The 13,970-nt window shown below is 38.4% G+C and overlaps 1 protein-coding gene across 1 annotated transcript in view; it reads right to left on the reverse strand.

Annotated features, from left to right (window-relative positions):
* Positions 1–13,970, reverse strand: part of LOC103742088 (contactin-associated protein-like 3) — a 229,478-nt gene that overhangs the window by 172,185 nt on the left and 43,323 nt on the right. Inside the window, exon 3 of the mRNA XM_008843066.1 lies at positions 2,435–2,628. Coding sequence (XP_008841288.1) covers positions 2,435–2,628 — 194 coding nt within the window. The remainder of the gene's footprint in view (positions 1–2,434; positions 2,629–13,970) is intronic.

The raw sequence follows: 13,970 nt of genomic DNA on the forward strand, positions 1-13,970 counted from the left end.
TAAATAATAAATGCAATCAGCTAGTGAACTGTATTTCTGGGAAAGGCAGCAGGTGGTAGGCAGAAGGGATAGCTCATCAATATGACTGAGCTGTCACAATAATAGAGTCCCTGAATGCTCTTGTACTTCTTTTCTTACTTGCTGAAATAAAGGACAAATGAAGGGAGAAACATTCCCTGACATGCTGATGCAGTACTTCAAGTAAGTCATGTATCTGGCAGTTGTTTTATGATCCAAACTCAAGACCCTTGCTCTTCTGAAATTCTTTAGTCAAAGCCTACAGCCCATCTTGGCGTGAGGAGTGCATACATCTCAGTGCTGCGCTGTGCCTCATGTCTTATCCACGCTTTTGTTCACATTGCTTCAGCCTTCTGGGATGTTCTTATTAATTACTTTCTAACACTCCACATCATAACACTTTCTACAAGACCTGTGTAAGTCCCACTTCATTTGCAAGTCTCTGAATCTGTGCTGCATCAATGAATGCTTAGAGTAATCATCTCCAAGTTGTTTTGTGGCAATGTTTTGCTCAACATAGAAAATTCTGTGCAGTGAGTCAGGGTAGGAAATGAATTCATGAAATTGGAGGGTTTGCCAGTCATGGCAACAGAAGATGAAGGAGATGCAGAATTTAAGTCCTATCCTCAAATACCATTTAGCTCAAAGTGATGACAGAGCCCCAAACCCTCCTAAGCATCATGGTCATTGCTTTAGTTCCAGTAAGTCCTAAAGATGGGCAGAGTTCAGGAGGGGATGCTTCAGTGTGGTTATTTAAGAAAGGTGTCCTGGGAGAGGATAAATTTTGCTCATCCATTCAGCAAATGTGCCATCTCTTAGCTCTCAACTGCCTCAGGTGCTCCTTCACTCCCATCTTCCTTCACCACAGGGCATTCTCCCTGTGAATCTTCACACTATTTCCCTCTGCACATACCTGATTTTGTGTCCCGAAGTCCTCTTTTGTGAGAACATCAGTAATACTGGATTAGGCAACTTCTACTGACCTTTTAACTTGGTTACCACCTTTAAAATAACTTTTTTACAAGAAAAAGTCACAGATCTAAATACTAGAAGTTGGGAATTCAGCTTATCACTTTGGAAGGACTGCAATTCAACCCATACTAGAGATATAGGGATGAGAGACACTGGGATGCTCAGAGGATGCTCACACTGTGATGGAGCATCAGAAAAGTCATCATTCCAATGAAGAGCCATACACTCCTTACAGCGGTTGGGACCAGGGAGTTATATCTGTTGTTATTTTCTGATAAGAACCTTGCCATTTAATTTATTTCATCATAGGCATTTATAATCTGGAATCAAGAGATAAAAGCCATAAAAGGCAGATAACGCGCCATTGGGCTGGTAACAGGGCAGTAGGCTTCCTCTGAGCTTCAGAACTGAATCGTTCATGGGCCTTTCATCATTTATTTACTTTTGGAGGAGGAAGAGAGTAAAATTATAAATACTATGCAAAATTCATAAGCTCCATCTTTTGCAGTATCACTTTTACAGGGAAATTGTCTCCAACGCTTTAAACATTTTTGTGCTACTTCTAACATGATATAATAAATATATTATTAAAACTTAAATTCATGAACATTAAACAAAAAGGGATTCTTCAAAGAGGCATTGACATAGACTGAGAACTAGAAATGACATCATGGCTCTGAGGAAATCTAACGTATTCAAGAGGATCTCACTGAGATCTGCAACCTACATGTTGTGTGATGCAGTGTGTTGTATAATGAAGAAAGCATGATTCTTCAAGTTCAAAGCCGTGTTCCTAAACTAGTCAAAAAAACTGTTCATTGAATTAATTACAAACTTTCAGTATCTTTCAGAAAAATGAGATTAAATCAGGGAGAAGGAAAGAATGTATTTAAACTATTAAAGCAAAATAAGAGAAAAAAGTTATATAAGACATATTTTTCTTAATCTCTGCACCACTCAGGGGCATGGTACCTCCAGGGTCTTTCAGTGTTTTATTGAAATACACTTCCAGATTTCAGTTAGGAAATATTTTTGAAGTAATCCTTAAGATCCTGTTTTTCACCGTATGTTAATTTAATTCTCTTCTTTCTTTCTGAGGCTTGTCTCTTCACTCTTGATTATTTCCCGTGTTGTGCAGAGTGTTTCAGGTTGGTAGTAACTAATATGTCTACTTCTGCTTCTGTTGTGTTTTTGAGATCCTATCCCAAAATATTTTTTATATATCTTGAGTCAGTTATTACAGTGTACACATGTGTCAAAACATCACGTGGCTCTCCATGAATACATGCAATTATTATGTATCAGCTGAAACACTGTTTTGTCAACAGTGTGCAGCAACATACAGCTACTACTTCAACAGTGTGCAGCAACATACAGCTACTACTACTACTACTACTACTACTACTACTACTACTACTACTATTACTATTATTATAAAACATACCCAGATGCTCTCCTCTTGTCGATACTGCTTCCAGTTCCTTCCAGCATCACTGAACATCAGGAGGTAGCTTGTCACCCAGTCAGAGCTCCCGTATCCTCCCTGGGTGGCCACAGCAGTGACCTCCATTCGCTCTCCAAGGTCAATCTGTAGCCATTGATATTTATTTGACACAAGTGGGGTCCAGCCACCAGCACCTGTTGGGAACCAAAAAAAAAAAAAGAAAAATGGCATAAGAGGAGCAAATTACTGAACATATCTATGACAAGACATTGAAAAGTGTAGGATTATAAATACATCATAAATTTAAGAGAGTCCTAGATTCACATTAGAAACAAGAGGCAGAAGAATTACTTAATGAAGAAATCATTAAATGGAGGAGGCCTACACTGTTTTCACAGTCAGAGGGTGACTCCTTGACACCCTGAAATACAGCTAGCTTTCCCCTGAATGGAGAAAGATTTGATGTGGCGTAGGTTATCAATTCATCATTCCTGTCTTTTCTGAGGATCAATGCACATGATAGCCAAAGTGCAGGATGTGCCCTTTGCTAAATACAAGAGATTAATCCCTATACTAGGAAGTACAATACTTACAGACTTATTGAAAACAGACATTTAAAAGACCTGTTCAAGGGCAACCCATATGGTTTTCTGTATGTGAGGCCATGGGTTAGAGGCCCAGCACTGCAAAAAGTTAAAATTAAAAGTAGAGAAATTATCTAAAGCACAGAGTAACTTATAAAATGATCTCACATGGCATGGTGGTTAGTCTTGACTGAAAACTTGATAGGATTTAGAGTCACCATGTCGGGGAGGGATTTTTTTTTTCCGATTTTAACTGAGGTGGGAAGATTCACCATGAATGTGGGCGGCACCATTCAATGGGCTGGGGTCCTGGACTGAGTGAAAGTTGAAAGGGATCTCAGCAGCAACATTCATCACTCTCAGCTTCCTGAATGTGAACACAATGTGTCCAGCTACCTCATGCTCCTGTTGCATTGACTTCCCCACCGTAATGCACTATGCCTGAAAATCTGAGCCAAAATAAATCCTTCCCTCCTTGAGGCAAGCGCAGAGAAATATATAGTATGTGAAGATCTTTTAATTGATGCTCCTACACTTGTCTACCATTTCCTTCTACTTTCCAACTTTAAAAATTCTTTAGAGCTCAGACTCAACAATTTCCCATTTTCAGAGTTGATCTTTGTTTAGAATTCTATTTTCCTTTAAATATGTCTAAGCAGAAACCATTTTGATCCAGAATCTTAAAACATACATATATTTTTGTTTTGCTTATTTTCTTTTATATTTTGACTTGTCAAGTCTGGGAATTGATGCAGTAGATGGCTGGTGGACTACTGGAGGCCAGTACTGACATCTGATTGACCTGAAAACTCTCATCTTTCCTCAGGTCATATCTAGAAGATGGGAAAAGCTTTGTTCAAAACAGGATGTTTACAATGAGGCACGCCCTCCACTCTTGCATCTTAGTTTTCTGTATGGAGAGAGATTTATTACAGCATGCATCTCAGAAATATACACATTTGTCCTAGCCAGAGAGAATGCATGGATTTCCTCAACACTCAATAGAACCGCTGCCATCACCTCTGCCATCCCTCCTTCCCTCTTCACATAAAGGATGCGGTGGGCTGCTACATACCCACTTCCTTTCATATTCAGCTCAACAACCAATACTTACTGAGGATTTGAGAAATTTGGGTCAGATGCAGTCTATTTTAGATAGATTGTGTCATTTAATTCTTAAGGAAGCCCAAGGACACAGTGTTATTATTTATCATGCCTTTGTGGGGATGTTGGACAGTTTGCCTGGGTTTACACACCTAGCAAATAGCTGAGCATTTGAATTTGGACTCTGTGCTATTGATTACTCTTATTGCATAATTTTATACATTATTTTTTGAGACAGGGTTTCATGTATTCCAGGCTGGCTTCAAACCTGCTAGGTAGCCAAGAATGACCACTTCTGATCCTCCCGTCCCCTCCTCCTCCTAAGTGATGGAATTATGGGTACATATACCACCACACCTAGATTTACATGGTGCTGTGGATTGGATCCAGAACTTGGTGCATGGAGATAAGCAATCTACCAACCAAGACACATCCCTAGCACCCAACTGTATATATTGTAATGTATTGGATATATTGACAGGATGCATTGGTACTAAATAAATGTACAAGGGATACAGTCAAAGCTTGGGAGTTGGTATGGCTCCCAAAGAAGAATGCAGCAAGGAGATATTTCCATGCTCTGGGCCAGTCTGTGTTTCCAAGTGTAGATGTGTGCTGATGGCAACGGTTTGTCCTCTGCATCTTTCTGCTGAGATAACTGCTCTCTCCCACATCCTTGTAAAGTTCAGAGGTAGGAAAACCTCCCAAGCTCTGTGCTAACTAGCAACCGAGAGTCCCAGGTACAATGCTGAAATAGCATACTTTTTCTGCTATTATTTTCTATGATTGCTTCAAAGAATACTAGGAAAAATGTACATAAGATGTTCATAGCCAATACATCACACCAATATGGTACCCTGGGAATTTTATACATATCAGCAGAAACCTCTGAGGAACTATTACATATTTTGAATTTTTCCCTCATCTCATTAGTTACTGCTGATGATACCTTCTTAGATTATATTTCTTTGTGATATTTCTTTATTACTTTCACTCCCTCTTATCCCAGGTCTAGAGAAGCAATTAACCTGGAAACACATGTAGAGAAGTAGTACTGAGGTTGGGGTGAATCAGCAGAACCCTGGGGTGCTGCCCTGGGATCCTGGGCTTCCCAGGGGACTCAGGAGGCCAGCCCAGTCCTTTCTCCATTTCACTTGTAATTCCTTAGTTTGTTTTAATAGGTACTCCTACTGACAGTTACTTAGTTCTACCTACTATTCAGAGGTCATGTTCATATGCAAATAACACATCCTTCTCAGCCATTACTGGTAAAGTAATGAAATGAAGACATTAAAGATTCTCCTCAGGATGTCTCAGCCTCAGGAAATCTGCAGTCCCAGCTGGGCTTTAAGGATATGTTGCTATACACACTATTGAATTACGTGCTTCATAACAATGTGGAGAGTATAAAATCACTGCTGGATAGATAGCATCAGCCTAGTTGCCTTTATTAAAGGCTGTTGGGGGTTCAAATGGAGAGTCACAATGAAGTAAGTGTGGATGCAGGTTGGGGAGGGATGTGGGCTAATTCCACTAAACAGTGTGTAGTTAATTGCCCACTCTCAGTCTCTGAGATCAAGTTGTCTCTTTCTCAAGAAGGAGGTGAAGGAGAAAGAGAAGAAGGAGGGAAGAGAAGGATGGTAAGAAGAATGGCAAAGGGAAGAGAAAGGAGAGGATGAGGAAGGTGGGCTAGCAACCAGAAACCATTACAATTATCTCACAAGGTTGCAAGGATGAAATAAGATATTGTATTCAATTTGTGTTTCTTTTAAATCTAGATTGATAAAAATTACCTGTTCTTTATTAATATTGCTGCTATTATTATTTATTTTTATTACTGTAGAGTCAAGGGTACATACATCCCAACCCTTCTCTACCTGGCACCATCTGTTCACTCTCTTTTAATCTATAGTCATTAATGCTTCATACACTAAATATGGGAAACAGGTGTGTCTTCTGAATTCAGTCTTTCCCCTCATCACAAGCATTACTTCTCCACCTCAGCCTATTATTCCTCGCCTTGGCTTCTGGCATGACACTGCACCTGAGCTAAGTGAAGTGTTAGGATTGTAGGTGGCAGAAATATTTCCAGAGGGCTCGGCATGTATGGATATCCTAAGAGCCTGTGAATTCTAGCACCATCCCACCCACTCATCACACATGTTCTGACACGTGCACTTCAGTGCCTGGATGCAACTGTGCTGAGCAGCCACGGATTTCTCTCACATTTGTTCATGGTTTGACAAACAGCAGAGGTTATTTTCTGAAGGGCTATTATCTTCCTGAAGACGGATCTAGAATGCCAAGTTCTGTAACCACTTTGTCCTTACAGGACCACACTTACACTTGTTTTACATGATTTTTTTCCACTTTTAAACTTCAGAGCTCTGAGGAAATGATTAAAGTTTTGCCATGTATTTTATAATGGAAAATAAGGTAAGAAAAAGAAATGAAAAAACTACAGAACTTGCATCATTTGCTGGGAATACTACCAGATAGTCCCATTCCCATTATTTTATTTCCTAAAAGAGTCCCATAGTTTGGCTTTATCATACCTATTTCATTGAGATAAATAAAACATCTGATCGACATACATGTAAAGGTATTATTTTTAAGTGTGCTCCTCTTTCCTTTCTTAGCCCTACCCAAGACATTTTCTTTTTTCAAATTTTTTAAATTCAATAACCACATGATTAGAAGAAGCATTTCATTACACCTTTAACATATTCAGTAACACATTCCAGAACAAGGATACATCTCTTTCAAAAGTGGCTGTAAATGTTTAGGTTCACAGTTGAATTAATACAGTCATACAATATTGAACTCAGTATAAACCCTGTAAGACATAAAATTGAATGATTTTTTTTACCCTTTAAAGAAGATCTCCATTTTATTTTAAAATATGCTGTTTCCTACATTTTTAATGCTACTAACACCTACCCAAGATATTTTCACATGATTCATCATTTAGTGCTTCTTATTTATACATGTCTGGTTGAATTAAGTCTCTAAAAATATTAACTATTTTTATTTTATATGTATGAGTGTATTGCCTGAGGAATTCAGAAGAGGGCATCAGATTTCCCTGGAACTGGAGTTCCAGGTGCACACTTGTTGGCCACCATGTGGGTGCTGTGAATTGAATCTGGGTCCTCTGCAAGAGCAGCCAGTGCTCTTAATCACTGAGCCATCTCTCTAGCACCCTTAAGTCTCTGTTTTATAGTTTTTTGCATCTCCATGTTATAATTCTGTATTTGCTTCAGGCTAGACAGTCTATTTTACTACCTTGAGGCTACAAAAGGAATAAACTAAAAAGAAATTGCCTCCATTGATGCTTTAATTGAAAAAAAAAAAAAAAGACCACAGTACCTATGGTAGGCAGTGATATGGTAGAGTGTGTGTTGACTTTGTTCATACAGGACATTTCAGAGACTTTACAATCACCTCATCACCCTATGACTGATTTCCTCAACATTTGATGAGCCAAAAAGATACCCAAGAGCATGAAATGTAAATAAAGTAAGTGTCAAGATAAATACTATCAAGGGCTCCTCTGTGTCAATCAAATAAATAATAATTAACTTTATTGCAAAGAAACATTTCCCTTTATTTCAAATATAGCACTATCTAAATATGCTTGTTTGTTTTCCCTATAATCAAATATTAATTCACAGTAAAATGACTAAAGACTTAAGATACTGCCAGAAATAAGCATGTGGTAGGAGCATCAACATACCATAATTCCAGTGTGATCATGAGGATTTCCACGGAAGGGGTATAAGGTTGCCTATAAGTGAACTCCCTTATCTCACTTTTGAGAAAGTTCCAGTCTTTCTGTCAATAATTAGCCTTTTGTTGAGGGGAAGTAAGCATTTCCTTTATGTTTGGTTTTATTAGAATAAAAAGTAATTCTAAGCACTTTATTAGAATAAAAAGTAATTCTAAGCACATATCTAGATAGCATGTCAGATATTTCAGCCTTTTTGACCATATTACTTCAAAGTAAATCTTTAGAAATCTTGCCCCAGAATGTATATTTTCTCTAGTTATCATTTAGCTTTGTTTCCTCCAACCTTTGGAAACCAAAGGTTCAGCCTTTTAAAAACGTGTTTGTAAGGAAGAATGCACCTGTGGCCCAAAGCTCAGTGTATATAACAATTTATGCAATGTACCTGCACCCTCTAATGGCTTTGAAAATGGGCAAAGAGTAAATAGAATACATTTAAAGAAAGAGATGTTGATACACTTAAAATTAATACATAACCATATTAAATGTGATATAAACACTCTAAATCACAATGATTAACACTAAAGGCCTTTAGAAAAAGGCATATGGGGCTGGAGAGATGGCTCAGTGGTTAAGAGCACTGGCTGCTCTTGCAGAGGATCTGGGTTCGATTCCCAGCACCCACATGGCAGCTAACAACCATCAGTAACTCCAGTTCCAGGGAAAATCAATGGCCTCTTCTGATTCCTCAGGCATTGCATGACACAGGTGCTCTTACACACATGCAGGTAATACATATAAAATAAAAATAATAAATGAAATATTTTAAAAAAGAAAAAAGTCATATGGAAACCTACCACTACGGAGGCTTCTTAATGTATACATATTATATACTTTATAAATATAATTAACACTATAAAACTATATGCATTATAAAAAGATATTTAAAAGAATTACCCTATAGCAGGGGGCACTGCCACATCTAGACATGATAGGATAATGAAAATAAACCTCAATGCCAGGAACAGATTTCCTCTCTAGAAGCTGTTGACTAGGGGTCACATTGACCTTCCAACAATACTGGTCATTGCTCTGGCTCTTGGTTACCCACCAGAACTGGACAGTAAGCACCTATGCTGAAGTCACTACATACATGAACTGTAGAAATCAAACTGGTGCTGATTTCAAAGCCTCATTTCTACTGCCCAGTGTTCAAAGCACTAGAAGGTGCTATGCATGCTAACAGAAGGAAAAAATAATCATCAATAGAGTACACTGAATTGGACAGGGAGCAAGGAAGAGGAGGTGCAGATAGGGAAACGTATCTAAATACCATCAAGTTATATTGTATGAAAATCTCAAAAATTCAATTAAAAATTGAAATGGTTTCAAATTAGATAGCAAATGGAGATGTAACTATATGTTGCCTATAAGAAATATACTATAAATTAAAGAAATCAAATAGGTTAATTGTATATCACTCTAATAGTAGTCAAAATTTTATTGGTTTTATCAGATAGAGTATACCTCATAGTAAGAATTACTATGAAGGGTATAAAAGACCATTTCGTTAAGAGAAAGATGACCACTTACCAAGGGGATACAACAATCTTAAACACGTATACACTTAACAACAGCTTCCAAGCCTAACCTGATAAAACTGAAATAGACCAATCCACAATTGATGGTGTGAGATTTTAGTCTCTATGACACTTTGAGTTTTGGGTAGGTATAGTTCCATTCACCTCTGAAATTGTATAATTCAGTAAAACTGCCATTGTGCACTTTTTCATACATTTGATAAATTATTTGCTCAGATGTACGCTCTCAATACACCATTTGAACAGTCAAAGAAGGTTTAATCTCTACTTGATTAGGACAAACAAAAGGCAAAGCGATGTCTGATGCATACCAGGGCATATTAGACGGAGTTGGAACAGAATCCAAACAAGTAAGGCTTACCCTGTTCCTCTCCACATTTTTAATCCCACCTCCCTACTTGGTCTGTTATTTTCTTAAGAGAGTGATGAAACACTTCTTACATTTTTTAGAAAATTTCATGTCACTCAATATACCAAGAAACTCTAGGGTAAAATGATTAGAAATAACTATATCAGTGAGTACTGAGTTAGCCATCTAAACATAACAGACTTCTCAATCAACTAAAAGTTTTTAGTCCATCTTCCTCCAAGATATTTACATTTTCCCTAAGGATATTATATAGTTAAACCAATCATCCTTTGTCAAATTGCCATGAAGGTTTTCTATGAGGAGAGTCATTTGCTAATGTAGTATTGTAGAAGATGATTGAATCTAATATAAATGCAAAAAGAATATGCTCCAAATATTTTAATAATGGATGTGTTATTGACAAAGAAATATTTTCAGAGGTAATGCACATGAAGAGGAAACGTGGCACTACACGCCTCCAAAGTTATGCTCCTGAACTCCAGAAAAAACACAGCCTCAAAGGAATACAGCTGCCCAGCTCCCCAGGAAAGAATCCACGCAGATCTCTGTGATGTCTGCAATCAGGACGGCCTCTTTCACCGATGGCTTTAGTGAGTAACTGCTCCCTTCACTGACCGTGGTCCTTTTAGAGCAGTTTGTGGCGAAAACGAAACTAACAGTCAGAAATACAATGTAATTCCAAACATTCATTTTGAGATAATTAGCTTTGCAGGAAGCAGTAAAGACAACAGAGAGGTGGTACATGTTGATCACCTCGTCTCCCAGGAACAACTGCATCCTATATAATTATTGTGCAATGTCAATAACAGGACATCGATGTGTGTATGCTGTTCTCTCACACTCTGGGTTTTAGATTCCTATAATCACCAGCAAAATCAAGCAAAAGGTCCACCCATGACCCTTCTCCCCTCTGCTCTGAAGTTCAAACACAGCAATCACTGATTTATTTACCATTTCCACCATTTCCTCAGATCCTCAGAGTCCTTGCTCATCTTCCTTCTTTTATTCATTTTTTTTCCATTACATTTTCTTAACTTAGAACATAGTGTTTTTGAAATGCATAGGTCAGGAGGAATAGGGTAAGGACATGGACTTTATGAAGCAAGAGTCAATACAATGGTCAATACTGGATCCACATACTCCCGAAATTCCAGTTTTGCCATAACAGCTGAATTATTACATTTATCAAGAAACTCCCAAGGGGCTGAGAGATGGCTCAGTAATTAAGAGCACTGTCTGCTCTTGCAGAGGACCCAGATTTGACTCCCAGCACCAATGGCAGCTAACAACGGTCCATAATTCTAGTTCTAGGGGACCCGACGCCTTCTTCTGACCTCCACAGGCACTGTACAACACAGGTGCACTCACACACAAGCAGACAATAAGCTTATACACATAAAATTCTTAGAAAATTAAAGGAACTTTTCTGTTAGAGGAGTGTGAAAGAACTGTATCTTCAGAAGGAAGAATACACCTGTAAGAGAAGGCAGTGGCAACCCTTAAAAGGAGTGTGAAGATGTTCCTACCTAGAACAATTCATAACGGGGAAGAACTGGTCAGGACATAAAGGCATCACAGGTCATCTGCAGTTGTTTTCCGATTTCATTGTTAAATAAAACATAACTTTGTTGTGTCCACCCAGTAACTGCATTCCGTGGAAGTTTACATCCAACTTTAAAATTTAAATGTTCACAGCAACATTATTCATACTAGAAAAAAGGACCCTAGGACAACCCATATGTGCACCAAACAGTAAGTAATATAGAATGGATTAAGATGTAGCAGAGGGACCCTCGCCCAGAAAAAAATGAATTCCGTATTTGTCTCTGTTTGGGGTTGCAGAACAGAGCAAAACGATGAAAATTTAAACAGTTGAGGATCGTATGCGATGATAAACCATTGAAGGGTCATTTTTCCCTGTCAGGACTTTTATTTGGTAATCTGATTTAAAGATACGAATTTTTCCCCTAGGAGCTATAATTTCTTTTTTAAATTTCATTTATTATTTTTATTATGTGTATGTATGTATTGCCTGCATGTATGTGAGTGCATCTGTGTCATGCAGAAGAGGGTGTTGGATTCCCCTGGAACTGGAGCTACAGACCATTGTTAGCTACCATGTGAGTGCTGGGAATCAAACCTAGGTCCTCTGCAAGAGCAGCCAGTGCTCTTAACTGCTGAGCTAACTCTCCAGCCCAGAGTTATAATTTCTAACATGAGAAATATTTTTTTAATGTCCAGAATTCCCTATTAATATACAAGCTGTTTTTTAAATTCAGAAGTATTAGGCTAGTATCTTCTATGCCTTTTAATCATATACATTAGTCAGTGTTTTAAGGAAATATGATTACTACTGCATGGACATTGGATTGGGGGCAGGGGAGTAACACCCAGCATGTCTCCATTTGCTTTGTGTTTGCAGTAAATTGCATATGTTTCTGAATGATCTTTTTTCATGAAATTAATTCCCAAACGTCAATGCTGTCTTCTATTCTAATCTGTTTGCCTGGCTGCCGGCTGTACTCCTCCCATCAGAATTCACGGCTGTCAGTATTTGGAGCTCTCCCGAGTCACTAATAAAGTATTGCTTCTGGCTATGAATGAGAGTTAATGCAAGCACTTACTGGAAACAGAAAAGGAGGACATAATCCACACATGCACCAGCTAGCCACTTTCAAATTGCTTCTGGCAAGAGTATTCATGACATCTCAATGCCTGCCTTCCATTTACACTAACGGAGGAGGACATGTGACTGCAGAAGTAGAAGCCAATCTCATGAACTGCTGCTAGGCCAATCAATCCAATGAAAGATACAGTAATCCCAAAATAAAGTAGTTTGGGTAAGCTAAAAGAGTCATCAGATGTTAGCAGGGGTTATGATTATTTTCATTTTATTATATTTTTATTTATTTATGTTGTGTGTGTGTGCGTGCGTGCTCATATACACTATGGTATGCAAGTGAAGGTCAGAGGACAACTTATGGGAGCTGGCTCTCTCCTTCCACCTTTCATGTCCTGAGATAGAACACAGTTTGTCAGGCTTGGTGGCAGTTGCCTTTATCCACTGAGCCACCTTGCTCATTTTCACTTTTTAAGTGTTTGCCTAAGCGACCTTGAATCACATGGCTTTCCCAAGGAAACAAGAACAATAAAAAATGGAGTTCATTTTCTGTCTTCCTGTTTGAAATGTATTACCATATTTTCAAACCCCTGGCTCTGTAAAACATTAGTAATTTGCATTTCTAGGAACTATCAAAGTAAATTTCACAAAAACAAAGGTAGGATTAATGGTCAAGCTCACATTTTAAGAAATGTGTAACATACCAATTTTTCTGCTACTGGGGGACATATAAAGAGAGCGTATATGTAGTTATTTATGTACATTTTAATATCAGTTTCATAAAATTATATGGACAAAATCAATCATATCACTGTGACAAACTTTTCATTCCTCTCCTTTCTTTACATAAAGAAGAAAGGGACTGTGGGGACAGGAGAGAAGAAAGCGATACAGACGTGCTCAGATTTCAAGCAGGAATTTCTAAAGGAAATGTGAGGAGATTTCAACGCTCTTCCTTAAATTGAGAGTATCAAAGTCATACACTGGATGGACAAGGCTTTCCAGAACCACAGCTCCTCACTTTGCTTATTATACTTGCTGCCTCTTTACAATATCCATCTGAGAACTCTGACACCAAGATTGAGAAGAATTCCAGGTGGGTCAGGGTTGGGGCCAGGACCCGCCCCCTGGGCCTCACTCTTGGGCTCCAGGTCACCCTATCCTCCTATTTAGCTAATCCATTCTCACATCTCATCAACCTTCGCTCTCTTCCTGTTGGAACCTCTTCTCCAAAATGTATTTCACATTATCTTATCTGGTTTTCTTAAGTGTCTAAACAATGTATGAATTCAGCTTCAAATATATTAATACCTGAAGCCATCAGCTTCCTTGTTCTGGTTTAGGAAAATTTGCAAAGCAGTTAAAAGGCTCTTCCAGACAGTAACCCAACATACTACTGGAAAAATGAACAGCAGACCCCAATTCTATGCAAAGGAATACTGACAATGGATTGCCGTAGATGAGGAACAGCTGACCCTCCTGGAACAGGGACCTCTGGTTGACTAGATTTACCAGATAAGATGACAGGGG

The sequence above is a fragment of the Nannospalax galili genome, unplaced genomic scaffold, assembly GCF_000622305.1.
Source record: "Nannospalax galili isolate Female #2095 unplaced genomic scaffold, S.galili_v1.0 scaffold1360, whole genome shotgun sequence".
In the NCBI taxonomy this organism is placed as follows: domain Eukaryota; kingdom Metazoa; phylum Chordata; class Mammalia; order Rodentia; family Spalacidae; genus Nannospalax; species Nannospalax galili.